At 45.8% G+C, this 22,943-nt stretch overlaps 2 protein-coding genes and 1 long non-coding RNA gene across 6 annotated transcripts in view; 1 reads left to right on the forward strand and 2 right to left on the reverse strand.

Annotated features, from left to right (window-relative positions):
• The window catches only part of MLLT10 (MLLT10 histone lysine methyltransferase DOT1L cofactor), a 122,732-nt gene extending 119,789 nt beyond the window's left edge, over nucleotides 1-2,943 (reverse strand). Inside the window, exons 1-2 of one of the 4 annotated variants that reach the window (XM_039388507.1) lie at nucleotides 2,796-2,943; nucleotides 2,541-2,709 (exon numbers count right to left, since the gene is read on the reverse strand). In XM_039388507.1, coding sequence (XP_039244441.1) covers nucleotides 2,541-2,709 — 169 coding nt within the window. In that variant the 5' untranslated portion in view covers nucleotides 2,796-2,943. Of the gene's footprint in view, nucleotides 1-2,540 lie in introns of all 4 variants that reach the window. The other 3 variants (XM_027744710.2, XM_039388508.1, XM_027744715.2) reach the window with 3 other exon arrangements.
• Nucleotides 2,944-6,478: 3,535 nt separating this feature from the next.
• LOC114000412 lies at nucleotides 6,479-12,794 on the reverse strand. Its single transcript, XR_003545203.2, has 2 exons — nucleotides 12,530-12,794; nucleotides 6,479-6,732 (listed from the first exon to the last, which is right to left on the reverse strand). It is a non-coding gene; the product is annotated as an uncharacterized LOC114000412 (long non-coding RNA).
• A 7,031-nt stretch (nucleotides 12,795-19,825) lies between these two features.
• SKIDA1 (SKI/DACH domain containing 1) lies at nucleotides 19,826-22,314 on the forward strand. Its single transcript, XM_027744717.2, has one exon. The coding sequence runs from the start codon at nucleotides 19,826-19,828 to the stop codon at nucleotides 22,295-22,297; it is 2,472 nt and encodes an 823-aa protein (XP_027600518.1). The 3' UTR covers nucleotides 22,298-22,314.
• The last annotated feature ends 629 nt before the right edge of the window (nucleotides 22,315-22,943 follow it).

Here is a 22,943-nt window from a genome sequence, read left to right on the forward strand (position 1 = left end):
CTTTCCTTCTATGAAGGAAAGCTAATGAAATAATTTCCTATTATATACATACATGTAGTCATATTAAGATCATTGTCAAGTTTTCACATACTGTATCCAAGTACTGACAGGACAAACTATTCTGACAATCCCTTTCTACTGTACATTAAAGTTCTTTAATGTAAGAAAAAAACCCCTTGTTTTCCTTGCATCTATATTAACCCCAGATGGGGGGACTCTGAATTCCTCTTCAGAAATTAAAAGGGAGATTTTAAATGTGCACTCACACATTTATGTTAGCAAGTGACAGCGCAGAGTAAGAAACAACTATGGAATGCAACTCAGAGACAGGGCTGGCAAGTAGACACAAAGGCAACACTAGCTGGGCAAAGACCAAAGTTGAAGTGGTTTTATATCTGTAAAAGTAACAGAACACATCTAGAGCCTAGAAGAGTCCATCACTGGTTTGTGCTCTGAGATACTGTGATACTGTTCACAGAGTTCCAGGGCTTCCTTTGGTTTATAGTTCCACTACTGTGCAAAGCTTTGTTAGACACATGAAGCGATTCTGTCCTCCACAACTTGCCAGTGACTTAACACCTGAAGTTTCCTCTGAACTAAAAACAATTATAGTAACAAAAAAAAGCAGTTAATAAAGCCTCATGGGTAATACTGCTGTCTGCACTTGAAATACAGACTATCAGCTTTAACCATGAAGACACTAAGTTTACTACAGAAAGGCCACAAAAAGAGCAGACATACTTCCCCTACCACCTTCATTCATGGGACATACGTAATGTAAAGTATCCCAAATGTAAAGCATCAATGATACAGTAAACCAAGACATGGAGTTCTTCTTAAGATCTCTACAACAGCATCTGGATTTAGAGGAAGCAGTACTTTGCACACTTCCTGACAGATACAAATTCAGATTTGGATATGACTTTAAAAAAAAAAAAGTTCATATTCTTGTACCAAATCTACTGAAGTGTGTCTCTCTATTTACCTCCTATAACTGACCTTTGTTCCCACTATTTCAGTTCCAAGTGTTCCTACCAATCAGTTCCGTCACGGAAGATATTAGCAATGCTCTAGATACAAATGAAGATGCCCAAGATAATGCAAAAGTAACAGCTGTTTCAGGTGTGGCTTCTAAAAGTATTCATGTTTTAGTGTTCTTCATGACTCTAAGATTCCACAAGAGCAGAGTTAACTTACTGGTTAACATTACTCAGCTCTTAAGACAACAGAAAACCAATTCAAAACCAGATTAATTTCACAGATGTTGTCAGCTCCCTTCTATGTTCAATCCAACATTAACAGGAACAACCAAATTCTTCTGCAGATCTCCTTAAATTTCTCACTATCTGTCAGCTTACAGAGAAGTATATACTTGAAACAACCAGTTACTATATTAGATCATCTTCAGCACAATTTAAGACCAAGCACGAGACACTCATTAGTAGCATTTTCACACGTACTAGGCATTCAGACTAATGAATTGGATTTAGGATTTTCTGTCTCCTCCAATTTGTTCACCACCTATGAGTAGCCAAAGAGCCAGTCTCTGAGTTCACATGACTGCTTAGAAGTTGGTATAGTAAAACTACCATCTCATTCCTCATTTCTGATACCATAAAGTAAAAGCCATGATTACTTCCTTTCTTACAATATAAGCAGCAGAATCCAGTCTCTTCCTCTGCTCTCACACGAAGGGTCAACCCACTGACAGAAACAAAACAATCACACAGAGGGAACATGCCAGCTCCTGAGCTGAGCTGGAAACCAACCAACGAGCCTCCACTAAGCCAAACAAATCCAGCATCAGCCATTCCGACTAGCACCCTCCCCCTGCAGAACCACAACAGGAAGTCTCTTCATCTACCAGGAAACATCAGCCAAATGACATTCAAGGAAAGGCAGGCAGAGGTAGAAATCACATGACAGCTAAGCCTTTCCTACGCCCGCCTCTCTTCCAATCCTAAACCCTCCTCGTGCACTGGCTGCCCCTCAAATAAATTTTTCAAACTTGGGAAAGGCAGGGACAACAGGGATCGAGTACAGGAAGAAAGAAATACAGCAATAATTGCCAGATCAAAGAATAGTAACAAGTTCTGCAAACAGAAGAAGGAAGTTTAGATAGTGTTTGGAAGGTTGCAGCTGACGTTAACAGGGTGCTAAGGTAGAGTGGGAAGCATGGACACAAAAACGGTACAAGTGGAGGAGAGAAAAAAAATTGGAAAAGTCGGTCCTTCCTTTCTCATAGCCATAATATAGGAAGTCATAACAGAGTAAGTCTCATGTGAGGGAAAAGACAGGCAGACTGGAAGGACAGGGGATGACAGGACAGGTCAGACAAGCACGTGGCCTTGGAAACAGGGAAACAGGTTTCATTGGTAATGAGAAGGAGCTGGGAGGTGATGCCGGCATGAGAGGGGGGAAGGGAAAAATGGGGAAAAAACGGCCGGGGAGGGGAGGGGGAGGTGAAGCAGGGCCAAGGGAAGACCGAGAAGGAAGCGGCGAGGCCGGGGCGGGAGCGCTGCCCTCGCCTGCCCGCTCACCTTGATGCACTGCGACATTGCAGCCGTGCCCGTCGCAGTAGACGAGCGGGTTCTCGGCCCAGCCCCGCTCGTCGGAGCACACGCAGCAGCCGCCGATCATCTCCTTCATGCTACTGGAGAACTCGCCCTCCAGTGACACCGGCAGCAGCAGCGGCTCGCTGGAGACCATCTAAGGGTTAAAAACACCGTCGTCAACACCGCGCACGCCACACGCGCCTCGCCCTCCGCCTGCCCCCTCCCCCGGCGGGGTCTCCCCTCAGTCACTCAGCCGGCGCCGCCGCCACCACCGCCGCGGCAACGCTTCGGGGCCCATGACCGCCGGCTGAGCGCCTCGTCTCGCCCCCGCCCGACCAACCGGCCAGGCTCTGTCGGCCGGGCCGCGGTGGCGGCGGCTCCTGAGGCGGACGCGGCTCCGCGGGCGTGCACGGCGGCGGCGGCGCGCAGGCGCAGTGCGCGCGCGCCCGCGGGGCGGGCGGGCAGGCCTCGGCCCGGGGCCTCCTCGCGAGGGTTCGCGCGCTGCCCGCGGAGCGTGAGCGCCGCCGCGCCGGCCCGGGCGCGCGCCCCGCCGCGCGCACCCCCCACCGAGAGAGCGGGAGCGGGCGCGCGCGCGGCGCCCCGCCGGCGGCGCGCGCCCGCCCTTCGCTGCGCCTCGCCCGCGCGCACCTGACGGCCCCGCGCGCGCACCCACCTCGGCGCGCGGCCACGGCCCGTCCCCCGCGCGGGACATGGCGGGGCCCGCCCGGCCCCTCCGCCCGCCCCGCTCCGCGTCCCGCCCGGCCCAGCGACACCGGGCTGGCCGCGGCCCCCCTCGCTACCCTCCCCTCCCCTCGGCGCGGGGGGGCGGGGAGGCGGCGGACATGCGCCCCGCTCCCACCCGCGATGTCACTCTGCTCATGCCCCCTTCAGGAAGGCTGGAGGACTCGCCCCATTCCCGCCTCCTTCCCACCCTCCCATCCCCCCCGAAATCGTTTTTACTATCTTGTTTATTTTCCCCCTGATGTGACTGCAGGACTAATGCATTCCCCCTCCCAACTTTTATTATCCTGTTTATATCCCCTCGGCGTGCCTGCAGGACTAATGCGTTCTCGCCGTTACGCCACTTGCCCGCCCTCACCGCAACTTTTACTATTTTGTTTATTTTCCCGGCGATGGGGCTGCAGAGCTAATGCATTATTAATCCCGCGCTTTCCTCTCCCCCAAAACTCCTGGCGTGGATGCAGCGCTGCCCGGCTATTCCTGCCACAGCAGCGAAAGCGATGCTGAACTGGAGATGTGACAAACACAGAAATCAGGGAGTCCGCAGACACAAAACCAAACGTGTTCTCAGACACAGCTGCTCTGGGCGTTTGGGGTTTCTTTTTAGTGAAACAATTCTGTAATTCTGTTGTCTCTCTTAATTAGAAGAGGAGGGGAAGAAGAAAAAAAACCGAGAGGAGAGAGCTGAGGTGGTCAGCAGAGAGGAAAATCTCAGACTATTGAATTCACCATTGTAAGCAGGTATGCCTATGGCAGAAGGAACTAATTGTGGTGATTGTTAGAAGCACAGAGAAATTAAATGCAGCCTTGTAAAATTCTGCTCACTCACTTGCCCCAGGCCTAGCATTTATTTATTTGTTTGTTTGTTTGTTTATTTGTGTTGGACAAGGAAGATATCATTGATTCATGTTCATTATCGTGCTAAAAGACGGAGAAGCAGAATTAGCGCGTGGACTGTATTTTTCATGATGATCTTGCAAGGGCAGCTCAGCTGGTATCCCTACAAATCACTACTGAATTATGTACATTCCTGGACACATCACTACCTATACCGATACATATCCAGGTTATATTTTATACATTGTTAACTAATAAAACATCTGCACTTGTGTACGGGAGTATCAGGAACTGCTACGTGGAAGGCAGAGGTGGGATGTGTACAACTCTACCCCCTACAGACATTTGACTCTGCAGTTTGGAAGCAGGATATCTTAGGTCAAGCTCTTTTCTCTCCTTGAAAGTTTTAAGTGAAATTATTTTGATAGAGAAAGAACAGTGGGCAGGGAAAAAGGAGTCATAGAGGTAGCTTCCTCCATGCAGGGCCCAACCAAACATGAGATTAATGCAGCCATTTGGGGCACATTCTAAGCATTTCTCTAAGCATAAATACATGCTCCAAATATCCGTAAGAGTTTAAAAATGTTTAAGACCCGTGTAAAAAATGGAGGGGGAGGAGACTGGAACATACTATGTTTCGGTTTGTGTAAAATCAAAGATTGATCACCAGAAAAAAAAAAACAAAACACCCTGCACCAAATGTCCTATCAACACTGAGGAACACAAATTTGAACATAAAACTATTTATGTTATAAAACATACTTAAAACACTATTTTTATTACTTTAAAAGCTCGTAAAAAAATACCCTGAAAATGGCAGGTGCAAGCAATTACTTTGTAAGAAAATAAAGCAGTTAATATATCCTGGTGTTTTAAAAAAACGCAAAATTATTTGAAGCTGATAGCTACGGTGTCCCAGCCCTTCTTCATTCTTGTTGAGAAAATGACATCTAATTTAAAAAGCATCCTCAATGATTTTGCCAACTCTAACTAAGAAAAAAAAAATCTCAGTACAGCAGCAAATCTATCCTTTATTTCCCTGACAGGTAAATTAAAATAAAGATCCTTTTAAAATTAAAATCTATTAAATATATTTTGTTGGATGAATTTATACATTTAGTAAAGCTTGCAACAAACAATTGTAAGTTTTTCTCACCGCTTTTTTTTTTAGTTCATTGAGGTCTTCCTGCAATTTCTTCTTTGAAAAGCAACTAGTACAATTCCCGAGTCTTTCTTTTTTTCTTTTTTTTTTTAATGTTAGCTATTTTAAAGCTCAATCTTTAGTCTTATAAAGAAGCATCACCAAAGAAAAAACTAATTACTTTGCAACAACTTGATTAAAGCTGCACCATGGCAACATGAGTATATTCATGAAAAACCTACTGTATAGTTTTCAAATAAAAATATTTTAATCTCACACCATGTAACACACTAGCTCAGAATGGAACAGCCTGAAATTCTGCTTTGGTCAAAATTCAGTGAAGCCTAATACACTCAATTATTTAATAAAACATTTGTTGTCTTTTTATGGATTTCTGTTTAATTCCTTCTATGGAAGGAATATACATGGACTGGAGGAAACTCCATGACTACCACTTTATGGTATTGTATAATATTGGATGGAAAAATTTAGATAACCTCTTGATAGTTCTGTAAAACAATCATTTAAAGAAGACTTTTGAAATGCAAAGTAGGAAAAGAAACGCATTATCACTAAATAAATACTGCAAACACTAAGCCTATAACAGCGATGGAATCAGAACATAAAATCTTGTAGCATATATGTTCTTATGATTGTAGTATTTAATAAGCACTGACATGACACAGAAGACCAATTTTCCTTTTAAAAAATGAAGCCTGTCCTTCTTATAGTGATATATAAGAGATTAAAATAATTAGAGAGCAATATAATCCAGTGAGTAAGAATGAATAATTTCATTGTTAATCTATATGCAAGGAGAAAATCCAATTCTTTTAAAAGCAACCTACAAAACCTAGGAGCTAAACAAGTCAGAATATAAGAAACGTACAAAAAGATTCTATGTTTTGATTTTTTTTTTAGATACTTTCACAAACACAGTGAATGTGTAAGTGAAAGAAAATTACATTCTCCAAACGCAAATTGTTTCTAGAAGTTTAAGGCATTCCTCAAGAAAACATTAACGTATATAAGTGAATAGCGTTTCAGCTTCAAAAACAAAAATAAAGAGGTATTCACAAATTTTTACTAGAAAATAACCAGTTCCAACAGTAAAGCTAAGATTTTTGAATGTTTGCTTTAAATGTCACCTTCTTTACTAAAATGTGCAAAATCATATTGTGATTTTAGTGAATAAAACAAAGCATTGAACAAGAAAAAGTCTTTAATTTACAAAACCACATTACCAGTTGTATATAATAATCAGAAGAGTCTTCCAAAAATAACAGAAAAAGCACAGACTTGATATAAAATGCATACTATATTAGAAAACATTAATTGATACTGGGACTTGGAGCTGGAGAGCAGGAAAACTCACTTCCTTCCAGAAAGCAAACTTCTCACATCAATTTTTACTCCATTTTCAGACTGGGTCTTTGTTGAGAAAGCTGTGATCTTTACCTATGTGCAAAAGGATACACATGCTGCAGCTAAAGAGATGCAACTGAAAACAGAAAAATTGCAGTAACTTAGTGATATTCAATAGGTCGAATAATCTTATCTCCCGATTATCCATTTAAAATACATTGAAGCTTGTCTGCCTTTTGTTTCTGTGGGTTTAAATCATTAACAGTGTTCACTAAAATACCTTCTAATCATGGGTATTTGCTTCATTTCTGGGAAGGCAGCAGCAATCATCACTTTACACAAAATAAAATGTGACTCTTACATGTTGACCCTTCCACACAGTGCATTTTAAATGGCAGTCTGACTTAGATCCAACAAATTCTTTCTATCCATGTTCACTTCTGAAGGATATAGTGTGTCTACAGAACCCACGTTAAAAACATTAATGTATCTTTACATGCTTAAATTATACTGAGAAAGAGTAAAGTTTTCTTTTTCCTCCTCCTGTTCGTTAATATACTGCTGCAATCTGTATTTACCACCTATCCAAATGCAATATGCTGAATAATTTAGAAGTTTCAGCATTTAACATGTAGTCAGTTTGTGATCAGGAGTTTGCGTGTTCTGTGTATTTACGTGTTATGCAAGTCCAGGTAGCAGCATCAGAGGTCATGTCAGTGCATCTCCTGGACACCATGCCTCTTCATATGTTGTGCTATTTTCTTTTATGCAAACATAATTACAAATTTTGTAGTTCTTTAGACCACAAAGAAAGGGGAAAGTAATTCCACCGACTATTGTATTCATTTTTTTTTGCTTTTAATTATATTATTACCTTTGAAGACTTTGGTAAATTCCACTTAACCAGCAGCAATGGATAAAATTGGTGGTTTTCAAGTACTGCTTCTGTTACTAGTGTTGGCATTTAAATGTTAATTTCAGACTGAGGTTTACAGTAAACATGAAACAAGGGATTTTCTTTGAATGAACAATCTCAAACCAAAATTCTACATAAATAAATCCTAGCACAGGATGTTTTCAAGTGCAGTGATTATTTCCTTTTAAAGATTTAACATTCCCTAAGTGATAGAAGTTAAAGATTTAAATGTGACAGTTAATTTATAATACTCTACATTAAAAAAGCATTTAAATGTTAACCACATTTTTATATGAGTCAAGTCAAAGTAATGATAATTACAGTATGATACAAAAGAACCTGAAATAAACTTCTAGCAAACCATATTGAATATTAATGCCATATTAAGCCCTGAAAAGCTGGGTTAGTAAACTCTGGAATTTAGATTATATGCAACTTAAACGTAATGCAGGGGTTTTCTTCAAACAAGAATGCTTCGTTTCAAAGTTTGGATTTTTATGAGGTATGTATTAATTCATTGGATTTGTATTAAATACATTTATATAGCATAACTCCAAGACGAAGCCTCAGATTCCCTTTCTTCTATAGGCATATTTCTATGTAGGATTTGCTAAATTAACATTCCATATAAATTAATAGCCTTTTTTCATGTTAGTTGTGTTACAATCAGCAGTGTGATACTGTGTTGTGTCACAGGTCACATTTATTTGATTTCAATTTAGGAATGGTATCTGTACTACATATTAAATACGAGAAACAACATGCTGAATTTCCCATCAAATCTCTTAAATGTAGAGCTATTTTAGATGGGTTTGTATAAACAAAACACATATATTCTAATATAGGCGTGGGAAAGGAAAAGCTGGTTTGTTATATGCTAAAGCAAATTGGAGTAAATCAACCGCATCCGTGGGCTGGATAAGCAATACTACTCTGCTTTTCCCAGTACCATTTGGACAAGACAATGTTACTTTTTTATTTAAAGTGTTTTCTTCTCAACAAGGGGCCACCACTTCCCAATCTCAAAAACACGCCCCAGAATATGTTAATTGTATTGTGTCTCTGAAAGAAAGAGGTTGCCAAATGCAATAAAAAAAAAAAGTCTTTCGATCAGTGAGCTGCATTCCCACTCCTAGTTACCATCTCATTTCAATTCCACGTATATATACATAGATACATTTCCTGCAGGTACAACTTTGACCGTTAAAAGCTGTCTAAGTGCAAAAGTCTAACTTGACCACATAGGGTGTATCTGGGAAGCTTAACATTCCTGGTGAATTAAGCGCACAAGGCTCGGATCATTTTTTGTCAATCTTACTCTGGTACTTCAGAGTCGGGAATGTGGGTAATTTTTATAACACGGTACTTCCCAATTAAAAGTAACAACAATGCTCCTTTGTGAAAAAAAAATTAATATATAAAATATGTCAACACATTCCACACAAAGTAAAGACTAATGAAGAACGGCAACAAAAGATCTCTCCCTATTTTTTGTAATCTTCCCTTTCAATAAGATAGTTTTCAAATAGCGATATATTTTAGTAAATTCAAGAGTATTAAATGTCCTTTTGAATGACACTTTCTAAATTTGTAGTAACCTTCTGAAAATTCTCAAGCAGCAATCAAGAGCAAATGCATCTCCGGAATACCCAAGTAGGACAAGTAAAACAAAACAAAAATCTTTCTTTCCTGAACCTTACAGCTAATGCCTTTAGATATTACCAGGGTGGTGTTTTCCTATTAAATGTTACTTGCATCTTCAGCTTTCGAATTATATGAATGCTTTTTACTATCTAAACTGAATTGAGCTTTTATTTGGAGGAGTCCCACAAAAGCCTGCAAGTTTTCCAAGAGTGAAAGAGAAGTCCCAAACGGTATTATCTGAAACAATGACTGCAAGCATGCAACTTCCCAAGTGTGGGGGGGGGGGGTAGAAGAGTCACTTCAGAATTATTTTCAGCTAGGTAATATCCATAAACATCATCCTTTAACTTCTTCTACTTACTGCTCACAATCTACGCAAACCGCTAATTTTTTGGCATATATTTAATTTTTAAAAAAAAATAAAAAAATAAAAATCTAGAAATCACTTCTAGTATTTTAAAATAAATTCACAAGCATTCGGAGATAACTTGCTAAAAATAATCACAGTTCTCCTAGAAAGCAATTTCTTAAAATAACTAGTTTTCTAGAAATTCTTTCCTCGTCACATATACGAATCTCTACCCGGTTTAATTTAATCTTTCAGAAACAATGTGCAAATACATATTTTTTCCCTTAGATGATCAAGGGCATTTGTTGGGAATTTTCTTGAACATCAAGTTAGTCAATTCTTCCTCTATCTAAATACATGAGAAAGTTCAGGTCTGAAATGGCGTACTGAAAAAAACTAATTTCCAAATATTTTCAGGGCAAAAAAGTGCAACCAACGCTTTTCCCATAAAACAAATCTTTAAAAATCTCAAACCAACATAAAACAATCACTTGGGGGAAAAAAATCCATCATGGTGCTTATATGAAAAACAGGATAAGATTAATCTTCGTTTTTATAGACAGCCTGTTAAGAACAGTTCCTTCCAAAATTCTCTTTGGCTACATTTATTAATCCAAATCCAGTGGGTCGGAGCAGTTTTTCCCAATTTCTTTAACAAGTCCTGTTCTAAAATCCACCCAGAAACAGATGTTACTTTATGTACAATTCCGCTGCGGTAGTGGGGGGGGGGGGTGGTTTACCTTACAAGTAACACGTGAGCTACAGTCTCACGGAGCTCCCTCAGCGGATGGCACTTCTAAAGGCTCCTCTCTACTCATGTGCCCGGTTTCTCGCCGGGTGCCCCTGCGCCGCTGCCTGCGAGCACTCGGCGTGCGGGGCCGGGAGCTTTCCCTCCTCCCCGCCGGGCGGGAAGCGGCGCGAAAAGAGGCGGCCGGGGAACAATGGGGAGCGCCGGGAGCACTGGGAGCCCCAGCCGCGCTTCCTCCGGCCCCGCTGCCGCTTCCTGCGGGATCGCTCGCCGCTTCGCTCCCCGGGGCAGCCTGCCCGGAGCCCGCCCCGCTGCCGAGAGGCCCCCGCTCACCCTTGGAGTGCCCCGTGCCCGCGCCGCGCCGAGGGCACCCACGAGTTTACTCTCCCGGCCGCTCGCTCGCCCCCGGGGCTCTCCCGCCCCCGCAGGGCGAGCGGGACTGCCCGGCTGGCTCGGCGCCAGCCCCGCTCCCGAGCCTATCCCGGGGTCGGGCGGGCGGCCTATGGGAGCCGTGATCCCGCTGCCCCGGGCTCCTGCCCCGCATGCCGCGAGCACTGCCCGCAGGAGAGCAGCAGCACTACAGAGGCGCCGCGGCCCCGCTGCACCGCGCGCTCCCTCCCTTCAGGGGACGGTGCTGCGCACAAAGGGCGGCTCAGCATTGTTCTCCTCCCTGACCCCCAGATCCCCTCTTCCCCGCCGGGAGAGGCGAACTGCAAGGGCCGGGAAGAAGGGCAAAGATGGGGAGAGGCCAACTGCCCGCGGCGCCGGCCGCTTCCCAGGGTATCCTGCCATCTTCGCTAAACTCGCCCTCGTGCCGTGCCTGCCGTCGAAGCCCTCCTGCCCGCCATCCTTCGTTCCCTACTCGCAATTTAGCGGGTCTTGCATATGTCACTTTGCCTAAAAATCCCGCCGTGGCTCCAAAGGCACCTCTCTCCACATCCCAGCCACCCAAGCCTCCTTCTTGAGCTTCCACACGGGATCACCCGCTTCACATAACCCAAGGAGGAAAAAAACCCAACTCTACCAATGCAAGGTATTATTTGAGGGTTTTGTCCTCAAATTCACAAAAAGCGTTCTGCTTTTTAACCTTGATGGGCTTGTTTAGGTGACCAGGCAATATTTAAGCTACAGCGCTGCCTCCTTTGCCACCTGCGACCCACAGCCTAGCGCGTTCCTGGCCTCAGGCTCAGAACACCATGGAGCAGACACCAAGAAGCGGGATCCAGCGGAAAACTCAAAGCATGCAAGGAAGGAAGCGGGAGCTACAACACGACACTGAGGAAAAACCATGGCTCGATTTAAATAATTGCATAATATTAGGATTTAACTTATAAATGTTTACATTTGTGTGATTTGATTAATGTCACGTTTGATTTCCTTAAAGCCACTGACAAGGTACTTTAAAACACGAGATTAACGTCTACTAGCAATGAAATTCAACAGGCAAATCCTCTTCCCAGCGCCCCAGCTCCCATAACACCCAGGCAAAGCAGGAACCTCAGACCCCCTTCCTGCCCCACGGCCCCCGCCACAGCCAAGGAGGCTCCCCCCGCATCCCGTGGCCAGGGGCCTCCCCCGCCAGCTGACGGGATTCCCGGCCGGTCCCTTCCCCGGCACCCGCCGCCCCGCGCGTGGCTCCGCCAGCGCTCCCGTTCGAACGCGGCCAGGCCCGCCTCTGCCCCGCCCCCGGCCGGCCGTTACCGCCGCCGCCACAGGGACACCCCGATCCCGCCTCGGCGCTTCCCGAGGGAGGCGCCGCCGCTCCCGGGTTCTCCCGGGACCCCGAGAGGGGGGGATGGGGGGGGGGGGGGGCGGGAGCTGGCAGGACGCTCGAGCGCGGCACGAGCGCGGCCGGCGCGCGGCATTGTGGGAAGGAAGGTGTCGGGGCGGCAGAGGAAGCGGCGGGCGGGGGTGGGGGGGTGAAAGGTCAGCGGCCGAGAGCCCCCGCGCCAATGGCGGGCGGGCTGAGCTGGTGCCTCGCGGCGGGCCGGGGCCGGGCCGCCCTCCGCGGCCGCGAACACCGGGCGCGCGTGTGTGCGTGCCCGTGTCTGTCTGTCTGTCCGTGTGTCCTGGGCCGCCGCCGCCCTTTGTAACGGTCCGCGCGAGGTTTGCTCGCCCCCAGCCCCTCCCCCACCGCGCTTCCACGCGATTTATGGGATTCGCGAATAATTCGAGGGGCTTTTTCTCCCCCCCCCCCCACTCCCACCCCCTCCCCCCACCCCCAGCTCCTAACCTCTGCTTCCTCTCCCGCTGCCCCGGCAGTCACCGGGGAGCTCCGTCCTCGCCGGCAGCGCGGGGCCGGGCAGACCCCGCACACAAAGGTCCCGGCCCCGATCCCGCTCCCGCCGGCCGCGGTTCGCGGGGGATCTCCGGCAAGTCCACAGCCATGAAATCTGCAGCTCCTGCCCGCGGCAGGCTCCAGCGGCGAACGGGGGGTAACTCGAACCGCCCCGCAACTTTCTCTCCGTCCCCCGCACCCCCGTCCCGCCGCCGAAGGTAAAGTTGGAGCCGGTCCCCCCCCCGCCAGCCCCTCGCAGCGAGGCTCAAACGGAGGAGGAAAATGTGAAATGTTAACACGGAGAAGTGGTTCCCTTTGTTCTTTCATTGTTTCTACCCGAACTGGCGGATACAAGGATAAACACTTACCTTCTCTCCTTTTTGCTCCAAAACACACACGTTCCCATCAGCCTTAAAATGCACGGTCCACTTTGGAAGCGACTACAAATGTCGGGAGAGTTTGTATTCCATTCTTTTACGCTCTCTACTCTTTTTAGCGTAAGATTAAGTTGCCGAGCACGTTGTTGCAAGCCCCCCGCCTTAGTGAATGGTCACGTTTAGGACCCTCCAAGTACATCCTAATTCTGCCTGTAGAATTGAGGGTATTGGAGGTCTAAACTTTCAAAAGGAAAAGGGCCTGCATCTATGGAGCAGACCTGAAAATGCACTCAGTTCCTCACTCGCTTCCACAAAATGGATATAAACATCTCACCCCAAACAACTAAACGAAATATACATTTTAAAGCTTGAATGTAGAAAAGCTGTTCCCTCGGCTGAGATAAGCTAAAAGCAAATTGTCATGAAGAAAATCTACCTCAGTATATTCCGCAGCAGAAACAGTCTCTGTCTGGAGTTTAAAACGAACAAATAAATAAGAGCATTGTATAGAAATATTAAGCGTAAAGTTTGAAGGGAAAAAACCTCTGAGAGGAACATGCTACCTAGAGTGGAATGGGGAGAATCACAGCTTTTTAAAGTGTCCTTTTCTTGCAAAAATTACTGCTTTTCATTTTTCTCCTGTGCAACCAAGCCAGGAGAAGATAAACCAGTTTTCTGCTTTCTTTGTAGTCCAGTCGATGTTTCGCACCCAGAAACACAGGCAGTCCCCCCCTAAACCTTGCTTTAATCTGATTATGATGAGATTTGCTGATACAATGAATATTTGAAATGATCCTTGTGTCTTAGTGAGCGGGAAGCATTTCCAGGCTCCCGTTTCCAAGGCTCCCCACCAGAGAGGGAAGAGGAGCGGTGGGGAGACCCCGCTCCCCGAGGCCCCAGCGGGGTGGCAGCCGTGGGGGGGTGGACACAACCCCTTCCTCCAGTGCCCAGGGGCGCCGGATTAATTCAGCCCAACTCCCTCAGTCAGTGGTTGGAGCGGGATCCTTAAGTGCCTTTTCCCCCTGCATCATCACGCCTTTTCCAATTGAAAAATAAACAAATAATAGTAAAATAAATTAAAAAAAAAAAAAAAGAAAGAAAGAGGATGCAGGCGACCCAAGTAATTGTGGGACCGGGAGTGCATGTTGTCTCACACCCCCTCTCCTCCTCCTCCTCCTCCTTCTCCTCCCCCTCCTCCCGATGTGGCCTTAATGGCAAACTGGAAGGCCGGTTTATTTCATAGGGCCATATTACAACCAACAAGGTAAATAGGGAGTCATGGGGAAGAAGGAGGGAGGGGAGAGGGAGGGAGAGGGGCTTTTCTTTGATAGCATTTAATTGGAATTGAAACATTCTGGGGCTGTAAACATTCTTTATTTATTCAGCACACATAAGCGGGCATTGTTTTATCACCATCATAATTATGGTGTCCTTTAAACTGACTGATAGCAAAGGAGATAAGGGAATGCGCCTGTAGCTCCAGATCAAATCTCTGGCTGTCCCCTCTCCCCATGTCTCCAGGATCCACACAGTCCTTGGAGATGAGGAGAGCCGGAAGATTGTGGCCTGGCCATCCCTTACGTCATGAAAGTGATTTGTACCACATTGCTAATTTGGTGCAATTCATAACCTCCTGATAGTCTTCATTTTCAACTGCTTTTCGGTTTGCAGGGTACGTTTTTTAAGATGTAGTTTCCCAGAGTAGAAATTAAGAGCGATAACCTATGTGCAGGAGAGGATCTTATTTCCCAATGTTTGTTGCTTTACCTTTGTCTAATTAAAAATGCAAACTTTTAGGATCCTTTCAGAACAAAGCCTCACCAAATCCCCTTTACGTCCAAGGATTTGCAAATTTATAAAGGCTGCATTGAATTCAGCATGGGTCAAGGGGCAAAAAAAGGGTAGAAGGTCACTGCATTTTGATTATGGGTCAGTAAACAACATGGCATGTAGTATGTGTCCAGAAACTCCTGCTAAAAAGTATTTTTAAACTACCATGAGTATTAAACTCGAGAAATAGTCTTAGCTCGTGGTGATTATAAATTGCACAAAATTCTAGTGTGCAAGAAACATTCCAGCCCCCACAAAAAAAAAAAAAAAAAAAAAAAAAAAACTTTAAAAGCACTTAGTAGAACCCTGCATTGCGTCTTTGTTTACCAAAAAAAAAAAAAAAAGGGAGAGAGAAAAAGAAAAGAAAGGAAAAAAACAACCCTGAAACTCCTAGGCATAAGAGTGTTAGCCAGATTATGATTTTTTTTTTCCTGGACTGGTGGCTGGTATTTCTTTGTGCCACACATTTAGGAGATTTAGTTATACATTCTGATACATTGTCAGAGTAGAATTTACAGCAAATTTTAGGTACTACAGTCACATTTGGCTGACTTTAAAATAGCAGAAGGATCCTATTATATTGTTCTTTGACCCTATTATATTTACGTTACTGGACTCTTTGTGATAGCCTCTAGCTGCTCTCTATCTGTGTCCTCCTTGAGCAAAATATGCCCAGCAGTACCTAGAAGCAGAGTGTAGTGTTAAGAAATCAAGTTCTCATGTGAAATATGTATTTCTGCCCAGCATCATGAAAGCAAAAGGTTTACTTAATGCTTGTCAGTACCTGAAGATGTTGTCCAGCATTAACAAATAATAATAAATAATAATAATACACTAATTATGTGGCAATTCTAGTGTTAAAATGCATATGACCTCTTAGGTTTTCCTGAAGATTTTCAAAAGAATTCTCCCCATTAGTACAACTGGTGGTGGACGTCACTGTTGCATTTCCCAACAAAATGTTTAAAAGACTGTAAATGCTATGTGCATTACTACATTGCAGAAGGAAGAGTTCAGATGGAATTGCACTGGTATTTAAACATAATCATACTATGAAAATAAATCATCACGTAAAAGGAGTATTTTAAATGTTACACACTTTTTCTTTCTGGAATGACATGGCTAAGCACTTCCCTGTGAGCATATAGATTTTAACACAAGTTTACAAAAATCCAAGTATATGATTTCCAATAAATGGGAATAGGTCTGCAGCAAAGTATTATGAATATTATTTTGCTCTTTCTTTTCTAATGAGGTTTATCCTTAGGCCAGACAGTTTCAAGACTGAAATACTACTGGCTGTAGAGTGTAGATTGCAGATTGCACGCTACTCAATGTGAAAAGGAGCACGTTTGATTGATCGCCTCTGTGTGTGTGTGCGCCCATACACACAACTCTCTGTAGTTGCATGCGTATGTATTTGGCAAAACCGGGCATCTCTGGGCGTCCTTATCTTATGAAATGTGAGACAAACATCCATCCCTTTAATCATGTTCATCTTTGATCACCAGCGAGAGTGACACAGTCCACAAAATTAACAAAGAAACTCCCTTGCTTTTGAGAAATAGCTACATGTACATCTGGGTCTGCACACACGTGCACATGGACACACGAACACGCAGGCATACATCCCAGCAAGTAAATTATGGCATAACTTTTCATGTAATTGACACCAGACACCTTTGATTTTTCATATTCATTCTTTTGACCAGCTTTCACATTAACCATCTAAACCATAAATGTTGGTGGCTATTGATTGCAATCTCCTGTGTGCGTGCAAATCCATTTTCAAGTCCCCTGCCTTTAATGTGCGTGTGCGTGTGCAAGAGGCCTCTGACGGCTCTTTATCAGGATCTCCCCCAGCCCGCTTGAAGACGACCCCGGATACACAATGTGTGCTAATGGCCAAGGGAAAGCACACACACACACACACACACACACACGCACACGAAAAGAACCAAAACAAAACAAAAGATGGAGAAGTAAAGAAACAAAGCTCTCCGTGTGAGATGCGGAGAAAGATATGCAACCGAAAGTGTGTGTAAGTATACGGTGGGGATGTGTAGGTTGGGCGCCTGACATTTCCCAAGACTTCTGGTGTGTTTCTCCCTGCCGACATCTGGCGCTGCTTCGGCCCCGGTGCTCATGGCCGCACCTTTCGGGAGCCCGAGGTTTGCCGAAGAGCCGTCACTAGTTTTAAACGTTGGGTAGCGCCGGAATTAAAGGGAAAAAAAAAAAAAAGGCATTTTTAAAATAGTTGCCGAATCCCACTGCCTGGCTGTCACCGGCAGCGCGTGGGTGCAGGTCTGGGTGCCCGTGGCTTCCTGCGTGCGAACGCACGCGTGGATTTACACGGGAATCTGACCCAGCTGAACTACCTGACAAATAAAGGAGTTTTCATCCCATCGGGGTTTTTGGTAACGTCTTCTGAACAGCTTTATCGGAGTTTACAGTTCCTTTACTGTTGACTCCATAGCCTTAACCTTAAAGCAGGGGGAGGAGAGCAGTGGGGAGGGGGTGGGGGTGTTGGCAGCATATAAGTACATCAGGAGGAATTTTTAAACGACCTTATTGTCTCTAGCTCTAGAAAGACCACGATGATTTCTTTTTAGCGCCAGCAGCTGTTTTCTCTCGAAACTTTGCTTTCAGCCTCAGCATATACGAGGGTGCCTCTCACACGAGCGAGCAAGAGAAAGGCAAGGCTGGGGGATCCAGATGCGAGGAGAGGGAAGGCGAACTCCGCGGATGGTCTGAGCTGTGCCGAGGCATTGTTCACTGCTGCCTCTCGGTTACGTTTAAAGGCTGAAATATCACGAGATCCACTCAATGATCCTTTTCTAATTCGAGGGACAAAATGTAATTTGCTGTAGCTCTGCTTTCTCGGATGGGAATACTATCCCTAGGTTTCAAAGGGAAGAACTAGGCATCGCCGTTCGCACACACATGGATTAAGTTGAACAGCGGCGATTACATCTGCGCTGAGAGCAACAGTAGTCCAGGGCTGACTTTTCAAATCTCAGCCCTCCGAGTTAGAGGCTCTCTTGAATAGACTTCCTCCATTCCCGGATGCACTTCTCCAAATTCCCACTTCTCTCTCGAATTCCTGTGAAACTGGGGGCTCGCCTGCATTTTGCCTTGCCATGCAAAACTGCTTTTTCACAGAGTGATTATGCGCTTTCTTGTAGCTGTACCTGACGGGGTAACACGAACTCCACGCACCATATTGCCAACATGCGGAGTGGATATTGAGGTTTGGGACTGAAGATTTTTAATTTTTTTTCCTCCGTCGATTTTTTTGCCAAGTCACAGCAATATGAGATGTCTCATTAATCTCGCGGATGTGTCTAATTCTGGATGTGCAGTGATACATAAAAGTGCTGGTGTTTGTATCCAGCGGAACACTGGATGCACGGCAGAGATTGGTGATCTTTTTTTTCGCAGCGCCTAACGTGCAAACCGCAAGCATCACGTTAACGTGACAAGGGAGAGGCATGCAGCTATCGCAACATTTGCGAAATCCCCGTTCCTGACACTCGAATAATTTAACGTTCCTAAGAAGACGTTAAACATTCATGCTGCTTCTTCCAATTGATTTTAAGGGGCTGCTATAAATGGAGCATCAAAAAGCTTCGGCAGGGCTACTCCAAGCGGAATATGCAAACTGCGAGCCAGAAGCATCCTAGCCCGATGCAATATCGTACATTGTGTGTGCCAGCACTTTTTTGTTATTACGTAAAGGCTCTTGGAAGCACCTTGGATATTTTACATTCTCCTTTCTCTGCTGGAAGCAATCAGCACGCAGGAATCCTGACGTGGGCTCTGGGACTATAGGACATTCCAGCTCGTGATCCAGTACGGTTAATCGTGAAAAGTGTATACATTTCTGGCTTATCTATGCTTTGTTATGGGTCTGACGTGAGCTCACGTCCTCCTCCCCCCTCCCGCAATATTACAGGCAGAATTTCAGTTAAAAGTGTTACAGTATCACGGTGCAGGATACCCGTGATACTCAGACAGCAAAAATAACCTTAGTCCCGGGCTGTAAAAAGCTAATTAAGCTGAAGAGGAAAATCAAGAGAAACTCGAAAATGTAAGTATTCCCTCTCGTTAGCAACCGAACATTTAACTTTGGAGCCTCAGGAGGGGAAATACCAGGCTGTTCTGCACGTTTTCTCTAAGCTTCATTTTCCACACAATGGAGAATAAAACACTAGTTTAAAGCGGCTACGTTACCGAAGGATTTTCCATCGTTACGATCAGACTTATGTCCTTTAAATTCACGGCATGCACAAAAGAGCAACGTTTGTCCAAAACAGGCTGAAAATATACGGAACGATAGGGGGGAAAAGCATACAAATCCTTCCTCGGAAGCTAGCGACGAGGAAGTCTGAGAGGGCTGAGTATGTTTGAGCTCGGATTGTTTAATAGAAAGATTTATATACTAACTGTATTATTTACTTTGGGAGGGGAGGTGGCAGTATAAGGGTATGCTAATTAGTGGGAGATTTTTTGGGGGAAGGGGTGGAATATCAATTTTTATTGCATCACCTGTCAGGAGTGTCCAATCAGCGTTGGCTTTAGGGGAATTAATTGATGAAGGTGTCTCCGGACGAGCTCACTTCACTCTGTCATTTTATTTGTAGCTAAAGCAGCGGCGGGAATAGCAGCTGCATTTCTTTTCTCTTCCTCCCTTCACATTCCATTATCATAGTTTCCAATGGAAAAGCAGGGAATGAAAGGGAACAGGTACTGATCTTCAGAAGCAACTTAGAGAAACACTTTGGCAAACCTGATTTTTAAGATTATATATTGATTGTAGCCTCACGGTATTTTTTAATTTATTTTTTTTTAATTTTGTCTAAAGTTTGGCACTTCATTCACCAGGAATAACAGCCTTTGTTATATTTTATTAGCAGGATGCCTTGAGACAAATACAGCATCTGGCTGAGGATTGTGTGTGTGTGGCTTTTTCTTTTTTTTTTCTTTTTTTTTTTTTTCATCTCTCTCTCTCTCTGCAAATGCTGGGAATAATTTAATTCACGAAATGGGAGACCTGAAGTCGGGTTTTGAAGAGGTGGATGGCGTGAGGCTCGGCTACCTCATCATTAAAGGAAAGCAAATGTTTGCACTCTCCCAGGTTTTTACAGACCTGCTCAAAAACATCCCGCGAACTACCGTGCACAAGCGAATGGATCATTTAAAAGTAAAAAAGCATCACTGCGACCTGGAGGAGTTGAGGAAACTCAAAGCCATCAACTCCATCGCTTTCCACGCCGCCAAATGCACCCTGATCTCCAGAGAGGACGTGGAAGCCTTGTACACATCCTGCAAAACCGAACGGGTACTTAAGACGAAACGGAGGAAACTAAGCCGGGCGCTGTCTGCCGCCGACCTCCGGCCGGAGCTCGCTCCCGCCGACCCCTTCTCCGGCTTCTGGAAGGAGAACAAACTTTGGCTGGGTCTGAGCGACTCTCCCCGGCCGCTGCTGCCCGTCCGGAGGAAAGCTCTGCGCCCGGGGGACGCAGCCTTGCTACCGGCCGCTCATCTACCTCACATTTTTAGTAAATACACTGGCCACAGCTACCCAGAAATCGCTCGGGCGCCTTGCAAACCCCCCGTAAACTATGAAACGGCGCCGGCAGCGGGCGGCTGCGCGCCCCTGCGGCCCCGCCGCCCTCCCGCCGCCGCGGCGCGGCCCCGGCTCCCGGCCGCCGGCCCCCCGCCCCTGCCCGGCCGCTGCCGCCGCCGCCGCCACGGGGCGGCCGCTGTCGCCGGCACGCTGGGCCCCCCCGGCGGCGCCCGCCGGCCCCTGGCCCTGCCCCGGCCCTGCCGGCTCCGCGGCGCCCCGCGGCTGCCGCTGTCGCTGCCCCGCGGCTTCGGGCCGCCCGCCTTCGCCGAGAGCGCCAGCAGCGACTCGGAGTCCAGCTGCTGCTCGGGCCGCGCCGCCCACGACTCGGACTGCGGCTCCAGCCTCTCCAGCTCCAGCGAGGGCAGCTCGGAGGAGGAGGACGAGGAGGAGGAGGACGAGGAGGGCAGCGGCGCCTCGGACTCCAGCGAGGGCAGCTCAGAGGAGGAGGAGGAGGAGGAGGAAGAGGAGGAGGAAGAGGAGGAGGAGGAGGACAGCACCTCGGACTCCGACTCCAGCTCGGTCTCCAGCCAGGTTTCGGTGCAAAGCATCCGCTTCAGGCGCACCAGCTTCTGCAGCCCGCCCGGCGTGGTCCACGCCAACTTCTTGTACCATCTGGCGGCCGCCGCCGCCCCCCGGCCCCCGGCCCCGGCCCCGGCGGAGCCCGGCGGGCTGCCCGTCCTCCGCGGCGCTCCCGGCGGAGTCAAGCCGGAGCTGCCGGAGGAGTGGGGCCGCCCCGGCTGGGCTCCCGCCGCCCCGGCGCTGCGCTGCTCCGGCGGCCTAGGGAGCTGCTTCGCGGAGATAAGAGATGATAGGGTATCCGAGATCACATTCCCACACTCTGAATTTTCCAATAATACCAAGAGTACTGACCTAACAATTAACTGTGTTGCAAAGGGGGCCTCTTCACCTAGCCCAAAGACAAACAATGCATTTCCACAACAAAGAATACTCAGAGAGGCAAGGAAATGCCTTCAAGCAACTACTACACACCGTGTAGATAACAATACAATAGCTGCTAGGTTCTTAAATAATGATTCTTCATCAACGGCAGCAAATTCAGAGAAAGATTCCAAAATCCCTCATTGTATTGAATTTGCCACGGATTTGCCCTCTTTACAAACTGATCCTGCGGAGGATGCTGCTTCTCCAGGGGCAGCAGCAGCAGCTGAGCTCCAGTGCACTGATACAGGCAATAAGGCATTGCCATTCCTGCACAGCATTAAAATCAAAATAGAGGACAGCAGTGCGAACGACGAGTATGAGCCCGATCTTACAACACATAAGCTAAAGTGTGAGTGCAATGATACTAAGGATGAGTTTTACGGTGTGACTGAGAGTAATAACCAGGACGCTTTATTAACAGCCAAGGAAGATTCTGCATGCACTGAGAAAGAAACCACTTCCTTAAACCCGCTGACTCAGAGTCAGGTCCTCTCATGCACTTTAGGTACTCCAAAACCTGAGGATGGGGAGTATAAATTTGGAGCAAGGGTGAGAAAAAATTACAGGACACTGGTTTTGGGAAAGCGACCTGTACTGCAGACTCCTCCAGTCAAACCAAATTTGAAATCAGCTCGAAGCCCACGTCCTACAGGTAAAATCGAGACACATGAAGGAACACTGGATGATTTTACAGTTAACAATAGACGCAAAAGGGTAGCCAGCAATGTAGCATCAGCAGTGAAAAGGCCATTTAATTTCATGGCAAATTTTCCCTGTCCACCATCACTAATTATTGGCAATGATGGGGATTTGTTGCCAGCTTATTCCTTAAACACCACTAAGGATTCCCAACCACCTCACAAGGCCCATCCTGTATGGAAATGGCAGCTGGGCGGTTCTGCAATACCTCTTCCACCTAGCCACAAATTCAGGAAATTTAATTAATAAAATAGTTTGGAAAATATTTTCTTGAACCACCTTTAACTTTCTTACCTTTTTTTTTTTTTTTTTTTAAAACTCTGCAGCATGGTTTGTACAAACCCATTAATGCTATACACACTTCTGGAATCCTGTTTTATCACAATGTGAAGACAGAAACCGGATTACTATTTTATTTACCATTACAACAGTGGTGGGATTTTTCTGTTATTTTGGGTTTTTGGTTTTGGTGGTCTATTTTTGTTTTGTTTTGTTCTGTTGCATTGGGTTTTTTTATTTTATTTTATTTTATTACATTCCACAGAGTACTTCAGGCTAAAGACTCAAGTTAAACTCAGTTATTACGGTAAAGCTGGAACACTTTACTGTTTAAATGCTAATAATGCACCAGTACCTCAATTCAACTGCTGCAAATAAATGTCAAAAGGTTGAATAATAAATATTAGAATGAGCCATTAAATTTATGCACTAGATTTCGAAAATGGAAGTCTAACTGTTAATTCAGTTAAAGTTTGTTAAGTTACATGGTTGCACAGTAAGGGTTCACTATAAATTCAATGTGGCAGCAATCTACTTTTCGGGAGCTTTGTTTTCGGGTGCAGGGGTGTCTCTTTCGAAGAGCAGTTGCACTTACTCCTTTTTCTCTGGTTTG

Source organism: Pipra filicauda, unplaced genomic scaffold, assembly GCF_003945595.2.
Source record: "Pipra filicauda isolate LSUMZ 115617 unplaced genomic scaffold, ASM394559v2 scaffold65_size3143899_pilon, whole genome shotgun sequence".
Taxonomy (NCBI): domain Eukaryota; kingdom Metazoa; phylum Chordata; class Aves; order Passeriformes; family Pipridae; genus Pipra; species Pipra filicauda.

Excerpts from the sequence above, each read along its gene's own strand:
- SKIDA1 (XM_027744717.2), top strand. The coding sequence starts at position 19,826 with ATGGGAGACCTGAAGTCGGGTTTTGAAGAGGTGGATGGCGTGAGGCTC.